Source organism: Cephus cinctus, unplaced genomic scaffold (assembly GCF_000341935.2).
Source record: "Cephus cinctus unplaced genomic scaffold, Ccin1 Ccin1_scaffold0886, whole genome shotgun sequence".
Classification (NCBI taxonomy): Eukaryota; Metazoa; Arthropoda; class Insecta; order Hymenoptera; family Cephidae; genus Cephus; species Cephus cinctus.
In genome coordinates this window covers 118-19,865 of record NW_014333465.1, presented here as the reverse complement: position 1 = coordinate 19,865, position 19,748 = coordinate 118, and the positions used below count along the sequence as shown (strand labels likewise).

General features: G+C 36.9%; 4 protein-coding genes and 1 long non-coding RNA gene across 6 annotated transcripts; 2 read left to right on the top strand and 3 right to left on the bottom strand.

The window, feature by feature from the left end:
- On the bottom strand, window positions 1-1,425 carry LOC112494857. Its single transcript, XM_025088339.1, has 2 exons — window positions 1,082-1,425; window positions 1-913 (listed from the first exon to the last, which is right to left on the bottom strand). Exons 1-2 carry the CDS (start codon window positions 1,248-1,250, stop codon window positions 267-269), a joined length of 816 nt encoding a protein of 271 aa, XP_024944107.1. The 5' UTR covers window positions 1,251-1,425; the 3' UTR covers window positions 1-266.
- Window positions 1,426-1,536: 111 nt separating this feature from the next.
- On the top strand, window positions 1,537-5,122 carry LOC107271102 (derlin-1). The gene is made up of 2 exons (XM_015746716.2): window positions 1,537-2,063; window positions 3,192-5,122. The coding sequence occupies exons 1-2, from the start codon at window positions 1,625-1,627 to the stop codon at window positions 3,506-3,508; spliced, it is 756 nt and encodes a 251-aa protein (XP_015602202.1). The 5' UTR covers window positions 1,537-1,624; the 3' UTR covers window positions 3,509-5,122.
- Window positions 5,123-8,499: 3,377 nt separating this feature from the next.
- On the bottom strand, window positions 8,500-11,224 carry LOC107271101 (major heat shock 70 kDa protein Ab-like). Its single transcript, XM_015746714.2, has one exon. The coding sequence runs from the start codon at window positions 11,062-11,064 to the stop codon at window positions 9,145-9,147; it is 1,920 nt and encodes a 639-aa protein (XP_015602200.1). The 5' UTR covers window positions 11,065-11,224; the 3' UTR covers window positions 8,500-9,144.
- A 481-nt stretch (window positions 11,225-11,705) lies between these two features.
- Window positions 11,706-13,651, top strand: LOC112494858. 2 transcript variants are annotated; one of them, XR_003060753.1, is made up of 3 exons: window positions 11,723-12,559; window positions 12,696-12,914; window positions 13,012-13,651. It is a non-coding gene; the product is annotated as an uncharacterized LOC112494858 (long non-coding RNA). The 2 variants fall into 2 exon arrangements; XR_003060752.1 differs by having other exon boundaries at window positions 11,706-12,559; window positions 12,696-13,651.
- A 2,217-nt stretch (window positions 13,652-15,868) lies between these two features.
- On the bottom strand, window positions 15,869-18,207 carry LOC107271100 (major heat shock 70 kDa protein Ab-like). Its single transcript, XM_015746713.2, has one exon. It carries the CDS (start codon window positions 18,051-18,053, stop codon window positions 16,134-16,136), a length of 1,920 nt encoding a protein of 639 aa, XP_015602199.1. The 5' UTR covers window positions 18,054-18,207; the 3' UTR covers window positions 15,869-16,133.
- Between the last annotated feature and the right edge of the window lie 1,541 nt (window positions 18,208-19,748).

The following is a 19,748-nucleotide window of genomic DNA, read 5'->3' as shown; positions in this document are numbered from 1 at the left end:
TCATCAGTGAAGTGTACTCTAATGTTGCCACTATTTTTATTTGTATCTATAAATTGAAGCCCATTGGTTATGCCTTACCTTACCCTCTTTTATTAATTAGATTAAGATTATTACTATAACAAGGTTTAAATTCACAAAAATGAGGCACAGTCAGTAAACCTAGATAACGTAAGCCAGTTTTAGCTCTGAATGAGACTGTATGCATACATATTTTCATACTGTAGTAAATCTTTAAAAAATAATGGCCTAACAGGTAAATGATGTTTTCATGTTTCTTCAACTAATTCCTCCAACACCAACTCTTCTTGTTCCAACACTTCTTCTTCCATTTCTTCTTGATCCAATTCTTTTTGCATGAGTTCATCCTGTTCCAGCTCTTCTTGCTCCGTTTCACCTTCTCCTAACACTCTTTGCTCATGATCCTCCTCTTCCAAAATCAAAGGCTTAGTGCAAGATATACCTAACGTTGATTTGGTTTTGACGATGCAGTATTTTTTGTCAAACCACCGGTTTACAGTAACTGGACAAGGTAATTTAAAGCCAAATTCATCATACATTTTTCTATATAAAATGGGAGAAATACATTGCATCTCCATGCATAACTTCTGTTGTGCTGACGTGTAAGGCTGTGATGGTTTATGAAATATTTGCATGTTGATGAAAGTTCGTGCACATCCTTTCACTTTCCTTGCAATTGCTCCTCTTAAACTTAAATCAGGTATTTCACCTGTTTCAATCTTTTGCCTTAGGCGAGATATGGCTTTACGCTTAGCATTTAGTCGTTTACGTTGAGCATCTGATTTTTTCTTCACTCGTTCTAGATCAGCAGTGACCCTTGCTAATTGTTTTAACAGAGCATTGGTATCCTGCTCTGGTTTGTTAGATTCATTAGAAATATTATAATGCGGATTGTCTGGATCAAAAAATAAAGGAATTGCATTATTTCGTAACCTGCCACAGGCTGAGAAGCTATTTGGTGGGAAATGTTTACTACAAATGCGTTTCTTGCGTAGAATTTCATTTGACATTTCAACCCATTCATCCAAATTACAATTTAATAACCATTTTACACAAAGCTCACTGTGGCGAATTGGAAATGCATGAAAAGTGACACCCGATATTTTATCCCGCGATGTAATACCACACAGAGGATATACACATTTTTTATAATGTATTCGAGACGGCAGTATTTGTTGAATTTGTATGTCCGTTGTATCAGTCACTTTCTGTGGTTTGCTTATATCCGACATCTTAAAATCTTGAAAAAAAAATATAATTTTATCCTTTCTTGTTATTATAATTAAATTTCTGTATCTTGAAGTTGTCTATCATAATTGACATGATATTCCGCTAGTTTTAATCATGCTGGCAAACATACAATTAAACTGTGTATTATACAATGACCAATAGAAATTCGAAACTGTATTGTCCGACAATGAATACACGCTTCTATTGGTTAACTATGTCGAGTACTTAACTACACATACATTGAGGATGCTCCACGCTAAACTTCAAAATGTAGTGTCTATTCTTGTTCATAGTACATTAATGCACTAACCTATAATTGCAAATCATTCAAAACGTACACGTCAGTTTATAAGAGTAGTTCAGTGGAAAAGACATAATGTCTGACGTGAGGAACTGGTTTAATTCTCTGCCAATATTTACAAGATATTGGTTACTCTTAACTGGAGTCTTCACATTATTAGGAAGATTCGGTATTCTAAGTCCACTTTTATTAAGATTACAATATGACCGGTTTGTTCATAATTTTGAGATTTGGAGAGCAGCAACCAGCGTCTTCTATTATCCATTGAATCCAGCAACAGGATTTCACTTTTTGATTAATTGTTATTTCCTTTACAATTATTCACTGAGACTTGAACGTGGAGAATTTGATGGAAGACCTGCTGATTACTTCTTCATGTTACTATTCAATTGGATATGCTGTGTTGTTGCTGGTCTTCTTGGAAACTTTGAACTATTAATGGATCCAATGATTCTTAGTGTTCTTTATGTATGGTGTCAATTGAATAAGGATACCATCGTCAACTTTTGGTTTGGTATGTTATATGCATTGTTATATATATTTATATCATAGGTAGATAAAAAAAATCTAATTTGTTTAATTGTTACCTATATACTTTCAAATAAGTTTTTATTTTATAGATTTTATTAAAAATATTTAACTTTATTAAGTGTATTTAGCCTTTTATAATTACATCTTCTGAAACATTATTTTTTGTTAGGTTGTAAAAATATTAGATTATCAAGAAAATTCATATAAGAATCAAACAATGATTTAAAAAAGTGATATTAGAAAGTAAGACTCATAGTATTTACCTGGAGTTTTTTTATATATATCCATAAGTGAAAGTATATCTATAAGAGATGTAATTTAAAGAATACATTTTTATCATGTGCTGTTGCAAAGAGAACTGTATAAATTATAATTAATATTTTAATGCTGAAGAATATATTTTAAATTCTATGACGTCACAGTTTCCACATACATAGTCCAAGTTTTATGCTCAATTTAATAATAACAAAAATACAAAACTAAATTTTTTGTTCATGGTTTTAGTACCAATACAGGAGCTGATAATCATGATGATAAATTACTTGATTTCATATCATAGTTCATATTTAAGTAAAACAAACACATGTGTGTGCAAATATTATAATCATTTCTACAGTATTTTTATAAGAAATATTTGATAAATAAAAGATTAAGCCATTTAGGTCATTTAGAGCAATATACTTGTATAAATTATTTGCTTGCATCAAAAATTAGATATCTCTATTGTTTTTATTTCTTATAAATTTGCCTTCATAATTAAATTGAATGAAGATAAATAAACGAAAATTTGTCAAGCTGTCATATTTAGAAACTTTTAATGATTCTGCAAATACAGTTAATCTATCATTTGGACTTTCATTTTTAGTGAAACTTTGTATCTAATTGTATATTATGTCTATGATACCTATATTTGTTGCTATATATTTTTTAATAATACAGAATGCATAATATATGTTCTGCCTTTCACAACTAGTCACATTGACAAACATATAAATTAAAATTATGTGTTCCTAAAGGAAAGATACATAGAATTTTTCAATAAGATTCATAACTATTTTATACTATCTGACTTATGCAAAATTATTTAATATTATTTCTCTTCTTTTTATAGGTACACAGTTTAAGGCAATGTATTTGCCTTGGGTATTATTTGCATTCAATATGATTATTGCTGGAGGTGGAATGCTAGAGCTGGTTGGGATTTTAGTTGGTCACCTTTACTTCTTCTTGAAATTCAAGTTTCCTCAGGAGTTTGGAGGAAGAGACTTACTGAGCACACCAGTATTTCTTGAGTCATACTTTCCACCACAGAGAGGCGGTATCAGAGGTTTTGGTACAGCGCCAACACAGAGAGTGCCACAAACCCAACCTGGGAGAAATGTCTTTGGTGGTCACAATTGGGGACAAGGACATGTTTTGGGACAATAATCACAACCATTTTACTAATGTACACTTATACAAAAAAACCATCATGTTACACATCAAGATATAAAATTCCTCCATATTTTATACTTTATAATTTGTTGGTAATTCGAAAGGATGAGGCAAATAAAGTAATCTATTACTCGATAAGGATATTATCGTGGTATGTAGCTAGTTCAAAATAAACAAAGGATGTTATTTATAACACACAAGTTTTAATTAATTGAAAAATTCAATGCAGTAATTATTGAAGTCCTTGAAATCTCAGTGTTATATAGTGTTACTAAAATGCGCTACTGTTCATTATTTAAGAGTCGAGGAAACCAGTAAGATTATGTAGAATGAGAGAATAGAGCTTCGTAATACTGCTCCCTTACCTCACTCCTGATCAATGATTAGTACTTTTTAATTTCATTTATTAATCAACCTAGAATTGCTCATCCTGGCAATTCATTGAAATCCAAACTACAGGGATAAAACCGCGTCCTAGTTATGTACTTTTAACTTGAGAAAAGTATCCATTTTTTATTTATTAACGATAAAAAAATTGGTAATGGGGAATATATTATTTTCGTCATATTTTCAATTTTGAACAATAGATATTTTCTTCATCTCAACGAAAGTCAAACAATTATGAAGCCATAACAGCATTGTCGCTCTGATCTTACATGTTGAAAAACTCGAGAATCTGATGTGATTCGAGTCTAGTTTCCCTGAGTTTTCCGATACATACAACTAGCCCAGTAAGTCGGTGAAAGTAACCTCAGATATAATTTATTTAATTGTTAATTCTTTTTTACACTTACGTGGAGATCTAAATGAGGCAAATGCTTAATTCTAATAATTTTATCAGTATCAAAGATTTGTATCTTGTGAAGTTGCAGTAGACAATTTGGCTATTACAATGATTTGCAACATTACCACGAATTTGTTAATTTAATATATGTATATATTACTTACATGTGTAATTTTTTTAAAAATTATAATCTCTGAAACATTGAATTTTTATATTGAATTCAACTTAATAGATTAATACTATATAATGAAGAGATACTGTTTATTTTTTCATGTAATATTTCCATATCTTGTAAAATATACAGTAATGAATTTTGGTATTCCTTGACAGTACTAAATATTATTGATTATTATTCGTGCCAATCCATCAGCATACCTTAAGAAATTCCGTAATTTTTTGTTTAAATATTAAATGTTTTTATTGTTAATGGTAATAATCCTGTATCTTTTAAGATTTCAATAATATCATAATGGAACCAATTTCAATAATAACAGTCATAGAAATATAATATTGTATAAAAAACAATAGAATAAGTTATTTAATGGTTTTCAAATTACTGATAAATATTCACATATTTCATTAATTACAGTATTTTCCTATATGCTAGCACTTAATACTTGTAAAAACATATGTAACTTAAGGAGAATATTTTAATTATAAGCATATGTATAAGTTCCTGTCATTGGATACATTCTGTGGAATAAGAAATGAGTTATTGCTGTAACATATAATATAAAAGTAAAGTCATAGCCCAAGAGACAACTGTATGCGATAACTGTAGATGAACTGTGAAGAACTTAAATAAAATCTTGGTCACGTGCAAATTGAAAGCGACTCGACGAAAAGTAAAACAGATATATTTTTCAAAAGAAAGCCATATATGAGGCTATATGCGGAGCTGAATATAGTATATGATCCACCTTAGCCGATCCACGTTATGTACTAAAAATCTTAGTGTATATTGAAAAGATTCAAATTGACCATGTGCCATGTCTCGCCTAGTTGTTTCTACAATGTATTAATCAGAAGCGATAATAAAAATCTAATTTCTCTCATGATAAACATGTTCCTTAGACTTTGGTGTTTAGATTTATTATACAGGGTGGACCACGCAGCGTGATCAGTAGAGATTACTTTGTTATTAGCAGTCCGATCGAAAATGTTTTTATCAGCTTTTGCATGGTTTCAAGAGAGCTTTAACGTGATAGTGAAAAATTACTGGTCAACTCTTTTTTTAAGGTTTTTTCAAGGTTACCTTAAATTTTTTGCAACTAAACATATAATTTTTTTACGCCTGTCTGTTAGAGGATTTCAAGACGAATCCGGCACATGTAAGGACATGACATTTTTTTCATCTGGTTCGAAAGAAAATTAAAAAACTAAATATTCCTTATCACAAGGAGAATCACAGCTACGCCGTTATACGCATCCATTCTGTCGTCTTCAGTCGACATCAGTGTAGAGGAGAGGCCATAAAGAATACAAAACAATCTTTTGTTCAACGTCTACGCGAGTGCATTGCAGCTCGTGGACACCATTTTGAACATCGCTACAATTAAGATTCGTAAATTTTGACTTGTCAACAACATTGGTTGCGCAAAAGCTGATAAAAACATTTTCGATCGGACTGCTAATAACAAAGTAATCTCTACTGATCACGCTCCGTGGTCCACCCTGTATATGGTAACCAATCAAAAACAAATGATTAGAAGCAGAGTGTGAGCAAAAGTAGCATGGGGTTTTCAAATACCCCCATGTGAAGCTTCGTCAAACGCCCGAAGAAGTGGACAGCTAGGGTTCAAAACAACACAAATTTATTTGAAACGTTAATAGAAATAGAAGAAATGTATTTAGAATAATGTTTGCATGAAACTTTTTAAATTGGTTCCTAAAGAAAAACTAATTTTCATTCTATATATAAAGTACAACAAAACTGAAATAACTTTTATTATAAAAAATCTACAATATTTTTCATGAGTTAAATAACTTTTATCTCGATAAATATTTTTCAACTGTCCCATTTACTCACCGTTATAAATTAAACCTATATACAGGAATTAACATGCGTATCATCATGGGAAATCTATCCCTTCAGAATGAAACTAATATTGCACAACAAAGTACATATGTATATAATACATCTATGTTGGTTTAATTGTTAACTGTTTTCTTATTTATGAAAGTGATACAATATCTTTATAAGCGTTTTGTGTGCACGTCGCTCTATATCATTAACACTACCACAGCGACAATTTTTTATAAATGGTATATTTGGTTCTAAAACGATCAAATGACTAGTCGATGGTACAGCTAGTTTAAATAAAAATAATTTAATTACCTATATTTTTTTCTTATCGACTCCGTAATTCTTGCACTCTACTAATATTATAAACATTCTCAAACTGCATAGAAGATCAATTATAAAATAAGAAGAAAGTATCCTAATAGGATGAGGTATTTTCTATTATAAAATTTCACGAGTCTCCCTTTAGGTTTTCACTAAAATGTTTTCGAATTGGTTGGAATTACATTTCGTGAAAGTACGTAGTATTTTGTACTTTGTTATATTTACGATATTAAACCGCTTAATTTTTTTCTGATTTTCATCTACTATTTTTTATAACGACGAAGGATTGTCAGTATCACAATCATCATTTTGCAAGTAATATGATTCGTGGTGCTTACCACGCAACGGTAACTAACAAAAAGCAAAAAGAGCGAAGAAGATGTGAAAAAAGTTGTACTAACTTAATAATAAAACTTTATTGAAAAACAAAATGTAATTTTGTTTCAGAACTCTTTAATAGTGGTGTGAATATTTAATAAGGTACTTCTTATTTATTAGTATAAGATCAAATCAGTATAAATCGAGACGTTTCTGATATACATATATTTATGAGCCTTGGCAAAGCTTATTAAGAACATCCTTAGGCTATCTAGAGGATCGACTGGATGTCCTATGGAATTTATACATATAAGTTTATTTATATATATTTTTGAATTATATTTATATAAAATATATAAATAGCGGTATATAAAATTTTAAATATAAATAAGGAAGGGTATATTCCGTAATTGATTACATTTGCGATTATTCTATTTCAGCCAATGGCATCGGCTCCAGTAAATGATAATTTACTGAGGAATCGTACTTTCTCCTATCCCTTCGTTTCCCAAATTGCACAATTCTTAATTAATGACAGCACACGCCGTAGAAACCGTGAGTGAAATGTTTACATACACACCCCCAAATATCGAGTACAACTTTTCCGAAAATATGACAGCCACAACTTTTAACTCAACTACTCTTGGAGTTTGTACAGGATACGTTCCTACATAACATACTTCCTTTGAATGACAGCGAGGATGTGTGAAAGACGGACAAAAGAACATCTGTAGGTGGGAAAAACATATTTCGGAATGACGTCTATAAGACGATTTTGCGGATTTATAGATGTCTAGTGCGCATCAATAATAGCGATTTACGATGTTTCTATCACGCATTTCTAACATCGAAGTGTTGCATAGGAATACCATAAAATGCCTACAATATGTCTAATGGGTTACTATGCCCAGGATGTCCGGGAAATCATGAACAGGATATCCAAAAGAAGGATTAAGACCTTTTTCGGATATCCATGGGACCTCCAGAATATCCGTCTAAGATAATCCATAGAATTTCCTGAGGACAACCTTGTTCTATTTAAGAAACAAGCGTTATACGCAAAATAACGAAATAATAGTTACAATGATAAGTATAACTTCTGATTACAATAATAAACGATCAAACGCAATCATATGTACCAATTAGTTGTTTCAATGCAAATCATAGGACAATAATTCAGGAAAATCTTTAAAGATAAGCAAAAATTCTGATTTAAAAAAAAACATAATTTTGACTAATATAATGATATTTACAATGTTCTCCCAGAAATTGCATTACATATATTCAACATGCCAATGATAGTTAGGTGTATATCACGGAGAATAAGTTAAAAGATACGAAACGATGGAAGGTCAGGACAGAATATTTGAAATGCATCTTGAATCCATTAGTACTGAAGCACTTTAATTTACAATAAAATAAATTTTACTATCTACGAAAAATTCTGTTATTGAGCTCTTACAATTACAATTTTTAGTGGCAGTCCCTGTATGTGACTCTGTTTTATTTTCCATTAAATATATTTACAACAAAAAATGAGAAGCAGAATTATTTTATTTCAATTTTAGTCTTTCAAATATGATGTGAAAATACATCAAACTAAATGTGTAGTGATATTTATATATTTACTCAATGATACATGTAGAATTAAAATTATAATAGGCGGACTATAATATATGTTTCATACGAAATGGACTATTTTTAAATGTAAATCATCTTTAAAGAAGTCAGTTCCTTAAAAACGTGTACTGACTTCATGCCCAAACTGTTGTATTCAACCGAACTTCAAACTACAATAAATTACTATGATAAATCAACGAACAAAGAACTCTTCAAAATCTTCAAACGACTACGTATGGTATGTATGTAATAATAAAGATGTTAATCTATAATTTTTAACGAAAGGCAACGAAAGGCAAATTATTTAAGAATAAATGTACCAAATTTTGTTTGTATAAAAGAAATTTATTTTAACTATAGTAATGATATATACAATGAATTTATCTACTTACAACGAATGAATCTGACAGTGTCAAAAGAATAATAATTCAGAGTCATTGCATGTAAGACGTACGACAAATGGCTAAAATATAACACAACCCACGTGTGTCATGCAAAATAAATATCAGTCTTAATTTCTTCCTAACAAAAAACTTTCCGTCCTACAGGTACATTTAAAGTTTAATCAACTTCTTCCACAGTGGGCCCGGAATACTGGTTGTTGTTCTGTCGATACTGTCCACCGCAATCCTGAGCAGCACCGGAGCCACCGGAGTGAATCTTGGTCATGATGGGCGAACACTGCCTTTGGAGTTCTTCGAGCTTGTGTTTGTACTCGTCCTTTTCAGCCAAGGTGTTGTTGTCGAGCCACCTGATGGTATCCTCGCACAAGGAAATGACCTTGTCCTTGTCAGATTGCTCCAGTTTGGAGCCGCACTCCTGAACTGCCTGTTTCACGGAGAAGACGTAGCTCTCGATCTGATTCCTGGCTTCGACCCTCTCGCGCTGCTCACGATCCTGATCACGGTAACGCTCAGCCTCGGACAGCATCCTGTCGATTTCCTCCCGGGAGAGGCGTCCCTTATCATTGGTTATTCTGACATCGTTGCTGCGACCACTGGCCGTGTCCTTGGCAGTGACGTGAAGAATGCCGTTGGCATCCATGTCGAAGGTCACCTCGATTTTGGGAACGCCACGAGGAGCCGGTGCGATTCCACTGAGCTCGAAGCGACCCAGAAGGTTGTTGTCCTTGGTCATGGCACGCTCGCCCTCGTAGACTTGAATGCTCACGCCGGGCTGGTTGTCGGCGTAGGTGGTGAAGGTCTGCGTCTGCTTGCAGGGAATTCGAGCGTTGCGCTCGATGATGTTGGTCATTACTCCTCCTGCCGTTTCAATTCCCAGGGAGAGAGGTGCAACGTCTACGAGGAGAACGTCCTGGAGAGTAGAATTCTTATCGCCTTCGCCCGTCAGAATGGCGGCCTGCACCGCTGCTCCGTAGGCCACGGCTTCATCCGGATTGATAGAGAGGTTCAACTGCTTGCCGCAGAAAAAGTTTTGCAGCATCGACTGGATCTTCGGGATACGCGTCGAACCTCCCACGAGGACAACGTCGTGAATCGAGCCCTTGTCCATCTTCGCGTCGGCCAGAGCCTTCTCCACGGGTTCGAGAGTTGCCCTGAAGAGGTCGGCGCAAAGTTCCTCGAAACGAGCTCTCGAGATCTTTGTGTAGAAGTCGATTCCCTCGAAGAGAGCATCGATCTCGATGGTGGCCTCGGTGCTCGAAGACAGGGTACGTTTGGCACGTTCCGCTGCTGTTCGCAATCGACGGAGCGCTCTGGGGTTGCTCTTGATGTTCTTTTTGAACTTTCTCTCGAACTCCTTGCACAGATGGTCCACGAGTCTCGAGTCAAAGTCCTCTCCACCCAGGTGAGTATCTCCGGCCGTTGCCTTCACCTCGAAGAGAGAGCCCTCGTCGATGCTGAGTATGGACACGTCGAAGGTTCCTCCGCCGAGATCGAAGATCAGAACGTTTCGTTCCCCTTTGAGATTCTTGTCGAGACCGTAGGCGAGTGCCGCTGCCGTAGGTTCATTGATGATCCTGAGGACATTGAGTCCTGCGATGGCTCCCGCGTCCTTGGTGGCCTGGCGCTGGGAGTCGTTGAAGTAGGCCGGGACAGTGATCACCGCGTCCCGCACTTTACCGCCGAGATACGCCTCGGCGGTCTCCTTCATCTTCGTCAGGACCATCGAGCTGATCTCTTCCGGACTGAACCTCTTTACCTCACCGCGGAACTCCACCTGAATCTTTGGCTTGCTGCCCTCGTTTACCACACGGAATGGCCAGTGCTTCATGTCGCTCTGAATCTTCGGGTCGTCGAAGCGGCGGCCAATCAACCTCTTGGCGTCGAACACCGTGTTCGCCGGGTTCATCGCCACCTGGTTCTTGGCCGCATCTCCGATCAAACGCTCTGTGTCGGTAAACGCAACGTAGCTCGGTGTCGTTCTGTTTCCTTGATCGTTTGCAATTATTTCCACCTTTCCTTGCTGCCATACTCCAACGCAAGAGTACGTCGTTCCCAAGTCGATTCCAATTGCTGGCATTTTTCTTCTTACTTGTTCTTGCACTTTGTCTCTCAAAACTTTATTACAAATGCTTTAAAACTTCGTTTATGTATGTCGCTTACTTAAAAAGTCGCTCTGAGATATCTTATCTCGTAGTGTGTTTCGCTTGCTTTCTCGTTGAATACTGAGGCTCGAAGCCCGCCGCCGCCTATTTATATCTGGCGCCTGCGCGTCTCGTACCTACTCGAAGCTTCTAGTGCGATTAATGCTCTCGCTCTTTCGATGCGACTTGTTGCCTGACTCGTTTTTCCGCGCTGAGCTTTGCGATTTCTGTTCCTAGTGCAATTTCTGCATATTACATATTCGTATATGCTATATTTAGTAGATCTATCGCAGAATTACATAGATCAAAATTATCTAACAAAAATAATTCCATCCTGTGCTTCGTTCATGCAGCAGCGACCAACATTCAATTAATATTGCACAAATTCATATATTCTCTCAATATTTCTTAACTACAATGTGATCTCATAAATTATTCATTGCACGTGTAATTATGTACATCTGTCATCATTTTATTTATATTCAAAATGTTATCTACACGTTTACGAATTACCCATTTTTGAAATTTTGAACTGATGAATCTTTATTATTTAAATAATACTAATCGCAAGAGATACGAATAGCGTGAAATTAATTAATTTAGAATCTATATCCGAGTCGATCCAATCTTCAATTTTCACATTTTCATCTGAGTTTTACGTTGAAACCTGTAATAAAGATATAGGCTTGCGCGCAATCCTTGGGTATGCATACGTAATTGCGTATCCACTGCCCCAGCGCCGCCTGGAAACTTCTTGAACTCTCGCGGACGTTAGAGAGTGATGACACATTGAACAGAGTAAAGTAAAAATACTATACTACGTCGCGCCTACGCGTCTGCTTCCTTCTCGAAATTTCTAACACGTTCAATGCTCCCGCTCTTTCGATGCTTCGATGCAAGCATCAATGAAACTTACCTGATCTGGAGTTTTTATGCACTGCCCTGCACTTATCGAATCCAGGGAATTCATTTTTAACCGACGGTTGCCTTGCATGCACCTATATATATTGTTGCTGTTTACATACAACTCATTCTGAAGTCTGCCATTCTAATTTTTGTAAGAGTATAATAATATATGTATGCACATATTGCATCCTTGGCAGATACTGTGTACTATATAGGAAGTAAGATTACAAAAGAGACGAAACTTTTGCTTGTCTAGCTTTAAAAATTGGTCAAATATATCATAATGAGTAGTGTCAGTTACTGCTATTCGTGGTGCAAGTACTACATGCTCGATTATTCGTACTACTTCGATGGCTGCCTTGAAAGAAATCAGCTGTCAGAAGAAACTGTCACTGCTTGTCGTCCTAAAGCTGATCCGAATACCCATGCTTCTCCTCATGGTAGTTGATGTTAATCTGAAGGAGGTTATCTGACAGCACCAAGAGTTTTACCAAGGCTGGAAGTATGGAACTGAAAACTTTTCAGGTACGACTTTGTATTAAAACATATATTACTATTTATTTTAGTAATATTGGTGCTTGTACAAATGTAAATAAAATTTGTTGGAAAAACAGTACAAATTTGTATTGTCAGTGCATTACTGAAAAATTAAATTTTACAGGGCAAATAGTTGTGAGGTCGTCAGAAATCTCCTTGTCAAGAGTTTTTGGCACAAACTTTCCCTCAAGCTCCAAGAACTGAGGGGAGTTTACATGATTATGGTAGAGATCTTGTCGTCAACAGTCCTCAAGTTACTGTATTCTCCAAAACAAAATAACGCCATGGATTTAGATTCAACCGATGTTATACATAAGTAATATTAGAATTTCAAGAAACTGTGGTCAGCAATTCCTTAATTACTCAAAAACATTTCATATTTAGGAATATATAACTCATGTACCTTAAGTGTTTCAGTCAATGTTGCATAATGTTTCCAGGATCACATCTTTGTTCCGGATTGAAAATAACGTGTGACTCCTAGCTATGTATATAAGGATTGTCAGAATCATAAAGATTACAAAGCCTTAGAATGCTCAACCAGTGTAATACCTGAGGCTGGCTCTAAGTACTGAACAAAGTGGTTTTCATAGGATTTCTGGTGAATGTTTCCACTATAAAAGGAAACAATGTAGCGCGCCATTCCAAGTACTGTTTCCAGAATCGGTGTGGAAATGTACCTTAGTATAGAAACGGTATAGAACAAAACAATAATTCTGAACGTAAACTTAAAATTCTAAATGTGATTTATAACAGAAATATATGTTCCCCCTTTTTCAACTATAATTGTATTAATGGAACAAGTAAAAGTGTTATATCCATCGTCAAAGGATTTGGATTCAAGCTCGAGTTGCTTTTTTCTACTTTCGAAGTAGTTCTATCCTTTTGTTCTGAAAACAATTAATACACATAAGAGAAAATTAGGTTCACCCAGTCTCTTTAAACAATTTATTTTATATTAATTAATTATACAATTTTTATAGATTACTTAATTTTAAATGTAAAGTAATTTTTGTAATGTAAAGTTTTGTGAATTTCGCTTTGCGAAAAAGCAGTACTGTATTAAACGACTATCATTAATCTTACTGATTTATTCGCTTATATGCTACAATCCGTATCAGATTGTTCATCGCGAAGACTATGTACTTATGAGTTTGATGTTCTTCTAACAAGCTGACACTTGAAAATGCGTATAATATATCTTGAACAGACAGCGGCGGTATTCGGCAGTTTACCCACACCTAAAAGGGTCAAATTAGCGACCGGATTAATAATTTCACAGGAAGTAGATGCGGATTTTTTGGATCTTCTAAGAATTTTCGGTTCCCATCTCTAAAACAAGGTTTACCTGCAACTTATTGCTTTTTTCGCTATTTCTCTTTATTTTTATGTCAAAAATAAAGTTTTCTTGTAATTTCTTGCTTTTTTCAAAGTTTTTCTTTATTTTTATGTCGAGAATAAAATTTTCCTACAATATTACATAAAGAAATTGAGCAGATACAACATTCCGAACGCAAAAGGACCCGCAATAACTTGTTTACGTCCATTAAGATTGTTCAAGAAACTATCGCTCTTTTCTAAACAAAATTAGCTTTCAGTCTCATGAAGCCATATTTAGAATTTCGCCTTCGAAAAACCACCTTACGCTAAAACATTAGAAGCCTGATTATCGACGTTCGATTAATTTTAGTATTTACTGCAGTAAATTTACGTTATCATTTGTAAATCGTGTAAAAAAGAGTAATACGTTATGAATAGACATTATAAGCCTCAACTAAGGCACAGTTCCTGATATACCTGAAAATTCATTCTAAAAGTTTAAACTAACCGGGACAAGTGGAAGACTGATGAGCTAAGGATGACCTAAGAAACCTGAAGGCTTCGTCGTTCCTGTCTGATCCAGTGAGAGAACGTCACCAATGGCGACAACAAACGTAAACATGTTTGACTTAACTAATTAGTTCATTGATTGTTTTCGCTCAAGTTATGTACTGATATAAAGCCATGTATAAGATGGCATTTGTGAAATTATGAGGCCATAGCTTCTGACATTATTCACCGGCGTGACAAGAAGAATGCCTCTAATCATTGATCGTCTGTAAGTTTCTTTGTTTAGTAATTTTATTTTAAATTTAAGTGATTTTTACCTAAACGAGAGTTTCCCAAACACTGCACTGTTTGTATAATTCCATTTCCAAAACATAGCCGATGAAAATTTGAAAAGAGACCGAAACGTGGTAAGCTTTATTGGTTCCATTATATTTGTCTGCGTGGTCGGCATTTTGATACAAAACAATTCTGATATAAGCCACATTTTCACCACAGTGGCATACGAGTTAACCCTTTGAGAGCTCTTAACCTTCTCTGATATCCCTTTTATTTCTAAAATTATGTAACCGATCATCATTTAATTTGGTCTTAAAAGTTTGAATATTGAAAACTCCATTAGATTTTGATAAAAATCAATTTCCGAAAGATTTTGAGTTTGTTGATTGCTAATCCAAAGTCAAATTTGCAATATTCGTAATAGCAGTTCTCGTATGGAAAACGAATGGCGGTTGGCACTCATTCCAAATGTTACCGAAGTATCGAAGAAAAATGAGTTAAGCATACTCCTCTTAGAAATTGTACCACGTTAAACGTGCCAATTATTGAGAATTCATCATCGAGAATAAAACAATGGGATATGGGATGATAGAAGGTAAGGGCAAATGATACGTTCAGCATTTGCAGTGATGTAAGTCCCCATGGATGTATCTCTATTTTATATTGACAGAGAAGCATATAAGAAAAATGTGTGCACAGAATGAAAGAGGTAAAGCTTTGACGAAAAACGTGGTTCTCGTATGTCACTTTTGCAGTCTCTCAAATATAAGAATGTGTAAACCATTCTATTGTTACCATATTACACAACTCTTAAATATAAGGTTTCCTACTATCTTATCTCTCGACTGTAATATTTATTTTATATAAAGCTAAAAATGTTAAGTAACCCCCGTGACGACATCAGTGTTATATGCAACGGACAGTTGTGACACGTAAACCTGGTGTAACAAGACAGTCTCCTCCCCAATCGTCAACAGACTGACCTCAACACGATAAAAATTGCATCTTTCATTTAAAACATTACTTTGTTGATAACGGTAACTATAAAGCTAAATAATAGGATATGTGATAACAAGAATCCTCTGAATCATGAAACGAGGAGACAATAAAATAATGGACACAGTTATGAATCTAAATATAACTCCAGCGACAGAATAGCGAATGAGGAAAATTATTGGAGAAAGGCAACAATTTATTCAAAAAAATAATTTATTTGACTAGAGGAATGATATACAAATGAATGAGAATATTATGTACAACGAATGAATGTGACACTGTCAGCGAAAAACTAATTCAGAATGTACGACGTACATGATGCACATACATCATCGTCCCAAATATTAAGAATAATATAATACAACTATTTCTACAGTAGGAACATTATTAACATGTACAAAAAATAAGTCTTGATTTCTTCCTAACAACAAACTTTCCGTCCTACAGGTACATTTAAAGTTTAATCAACTTCTTCCACAGTGGGCCCGGAATACTGGTTGTTGTTCTGTCGATACTGTCCACCGCAATCCTGAGCAGCACCGGAGCCACCGGAGTGAATCTTGGTCATGATGGGCGAACACTGCCTTTGGAGTTCTTCGAGCTTGTGTTTGTACTCGTCCTTTTCAGCCAAGGTGTTGTTGTCGAGCCACCTGATGGTATCCTCGCACAAGGAAATGACCTTGTCCTTGTCAGATTGCTCCAGTTTGGAGCCGCACTCCTGAACTGCCTGTTTCACGGAGAAGACGTAGCTCTCGATCTGATTCCTGGCTTCGACCCTCTCGCGCTGCTCACGATCCTGATCACGGTAACGCTCAGCCTCGGACAGCATCCTGTCGATTTCCTCCCGGGAGAGGCGTCCCTTATCATTGGTTATTCTGACATCGTTGCTGCGACCACTGGCCGTGTCCTTGGCAGTGACGTGAAGAATGCCGTTGGCATCCATGTCGAAGGTCACCTCGATTTTGGGAACGCCACGAGGAGCCGGTGCGATTCCACTGAGCTCGAAGCGACCCAGAAGGTTGTTGTCCTTGGTCATGGCACGCTCGCCCTCGTAGACTTGAATGCTCACGCCGGGCTGGTTGTCGGCGTAGGTGGTGAAGGTCTGCGTCTGCTTGCAGGGAATTCGAGCGTTGCGCTCGATGATGTTGGTCATTACTCCTCCTGCCGTTTCAATTCCCAGGGAGAGAGGTGCAACGTCTACGAGGAGAACGTCCTGGAGAGTAGAATTCTTATCGCCTTCGCCCGTCAGAATGGCGGCCTGCACCGCTGCTCCGTAGGCCACGGCTTCATCCGGATTGATAGAGAGGTTCAACTGCTTGCCGCAGAAAAAGTTTTGCAGCATCGACTGGATCTTCGGGATACGCGTCGAACCTCCCACGAGGACAACGTCGTGAATCGAGCCCTTGTCCATCTTCGCGTCGGCCAGAGCCTTCTCCACGGGTTCGAGAGTTGCCCTGAAGAGGTCGGCGCAAAGTTCCTCGAAACGAGCTCTCGAGATCTTTGTGTAGAAGTCGATTCCCTCGAAGAGAGCATCGATCTCGATGGTGGCCTCGGTGCTCGAAGACAGGGTACGTTTGGCACGTTCCGCTGCTGTTCGCAATCGACGGAGCGCTCTGGGGTTGCTCTTGATGTTCTTTTTGAACTTTCTCTCGAACTCCTTGCACAGATGGTCCACGAGTCTCGAGTCAAAGTCCTCTCCACCCAGGTGAGTATCTCCGGCCGTTGCCTTCACCTCGAAGAGAGAGCCCTCGTCGATGCTGAGTATGGACACGTCGAAGGTTCCTCCGCCGAGATCGAAGATCAGAACGTTTCGTTCCCCTTTGAGATTCTTGTCGAGACCGTAGGCGAGTGCCGCTGCCGTAGGTTCATTGATGATCCTGAGGACATTGAGTCCTGCGATGGCTCCCGCGTCCTTGGTGGCCTGGCGCTGGGAGTCGTTGAAGTAGGCCGGGACAGTGATCACCGCGTCCCGCACTTTACCGCCGAGATACGCCTCGGCGGTCTCCTTCATCTTCGTCAGGACCATCGAGCTGATCTCTTCCGGACTGAACCTCTTTACCTCACCGCGGAACTCCACCTGAATCTTTGGCTTGCTGCCCTCGTTTACCACACGGAATGGCCAGTGCTTCATGTCGCTCTGAATCTTCGGGTCGTCGAAGCGGCGGCCAATCAACCTCTTGGCGTCGAACACCGTGTTCGCCGGGTTCATCGCCACCTGGTTCTTGGCCGCATCTCCGATCAAACGCTCTGTGTCGGTAAACGCAACGTAGCTCGGTGTCGTTCTGTTTCCTTGATCGTTTGCAATTATTTCCACCTTTCCTTGCTGCCATACTCCAACGCAAGAGTACGTCGTTCCCAAGTCGATTCCAATTGCTGGCATTTTTCTTCTTACTTGTTCTTGCACTTTGTCTCTCAAAACTTTATTACAAATGCTTTAAAACTTCGTTTATGTATGTCGCTTACTTAAAAAGTCGCTCTGAGATGTCTTATCTCGTAGTGTGTTTCGCTTGCTTTCTCGTTGAATACTGAGGCTCGAAGCCCGCCGCCGCCTATTTATATCTGGCGCCTGCGCGTCTCGTACCTACTCGAAGCTTCTAGTGCGATTAATGCTCTCGCTCTTTCGATGCGACTTGTTGCCTGACTCGTTTTTCCGCGTTGAGCTTTGCGATTTTTGTTCCTAGTGCAATTTCTGCATATTACATATTCGTATATGCTATATTTAGTGGATCTATCGCAGAATTACATAGATCATAATTATCTAACAAAAATAATTCCATCCTGTGCTTCGTTCATGCAGCAGCGACCAACATTCAATTAATATTGCACAAATTCATATATTCTCTCAATATTTCTTAACTACAATGTGATCTCATAAATTATTCATTGCACGTGTAATTATGTACATCCGTCATCATTTTATTTATATTCAAAATGTTATCTATACGCTTACCGAATTACCCATTTTTGAAATTTTGAACTGATGAATCTTTATTATTTAAATAATACTAATCGCAAGAGATACGAATAGCGTGAAATTAAATAATTTAGAATCTATATCCGAGTCGATCCAATCTTCAATTTTCACATTTTCATCTGATTTTTACGTTGAAACCTGTAATAAAGATATAGGCTTGCGCGCAATCCTTGGGTATGCATACGTAATTGCGTATCCACTGCCCCAGCGCCGCCTGGAAACTTCTTGAACTCTCGCGGACGTTAGAGAGTGATGACACATTGAACAGAGTAAAGTAAAAATACTATACTACGTCGCGCCTACGCGTCTGCTTCCTTCTCGACATTTCTAACACGTTCAATGCTCCCGCTCTTTCGATGCAAGCATCAATGAAACTTACCTGATCTGGTGTTTTTATGCACTGCCCTGCACTTGTCGAATCCAGGGAATTCATTTTTAACCGACGGTTGCCTTGCATGCACCTATATACATTGTTGCTGTTTACTTACAACTCATTCTGAAGTCTGTCATTCTAATTTTTGTAAGAGTATAATAATATATGTATGCACATATTGCATCCTTGGCAGATACTGTGTACTATATAGGAAGTAAGATTAGAAAAGAGACGAAACTTTTATCTATCTAGTTTCAAAAACAGACTAAATACTCACATCCTAATGACTACTGTCAGTTACCGCAATTCGTGGAGCAAGTGCTACATGTTGGATTATTTGCACTACTTCGCCAGCTAATCCACAGGAACATAAAGGAAGAAATCAGCTGTCGAATGAAACTGTCACTGCTTGTCGCTCTAAAGGTGACCATAATATCGATGCTCCCCTCGGTACTTCAGGTTATTCTAAATGAGGTTATTTGCCTGCATCAAGAGTATAGATAGGGCTAGAAGTACGGAACTGCAAACTTTTAAGGTACAACTTTTATTATAAAAACATCATTATTTTGGTCCCATTGGGGTTTGTACAATTGTGAATAAAATTTTCAGGAATGTCAGTACAAGTTTGCAATGCCAGTAAGGTATTTAAAGGTTTAATTTTATAGAGTAGGTGGTTGTGGAGATAGATAACCTTCTCGACAGACGTCTTTGGCACTAGTTTTCCCTAA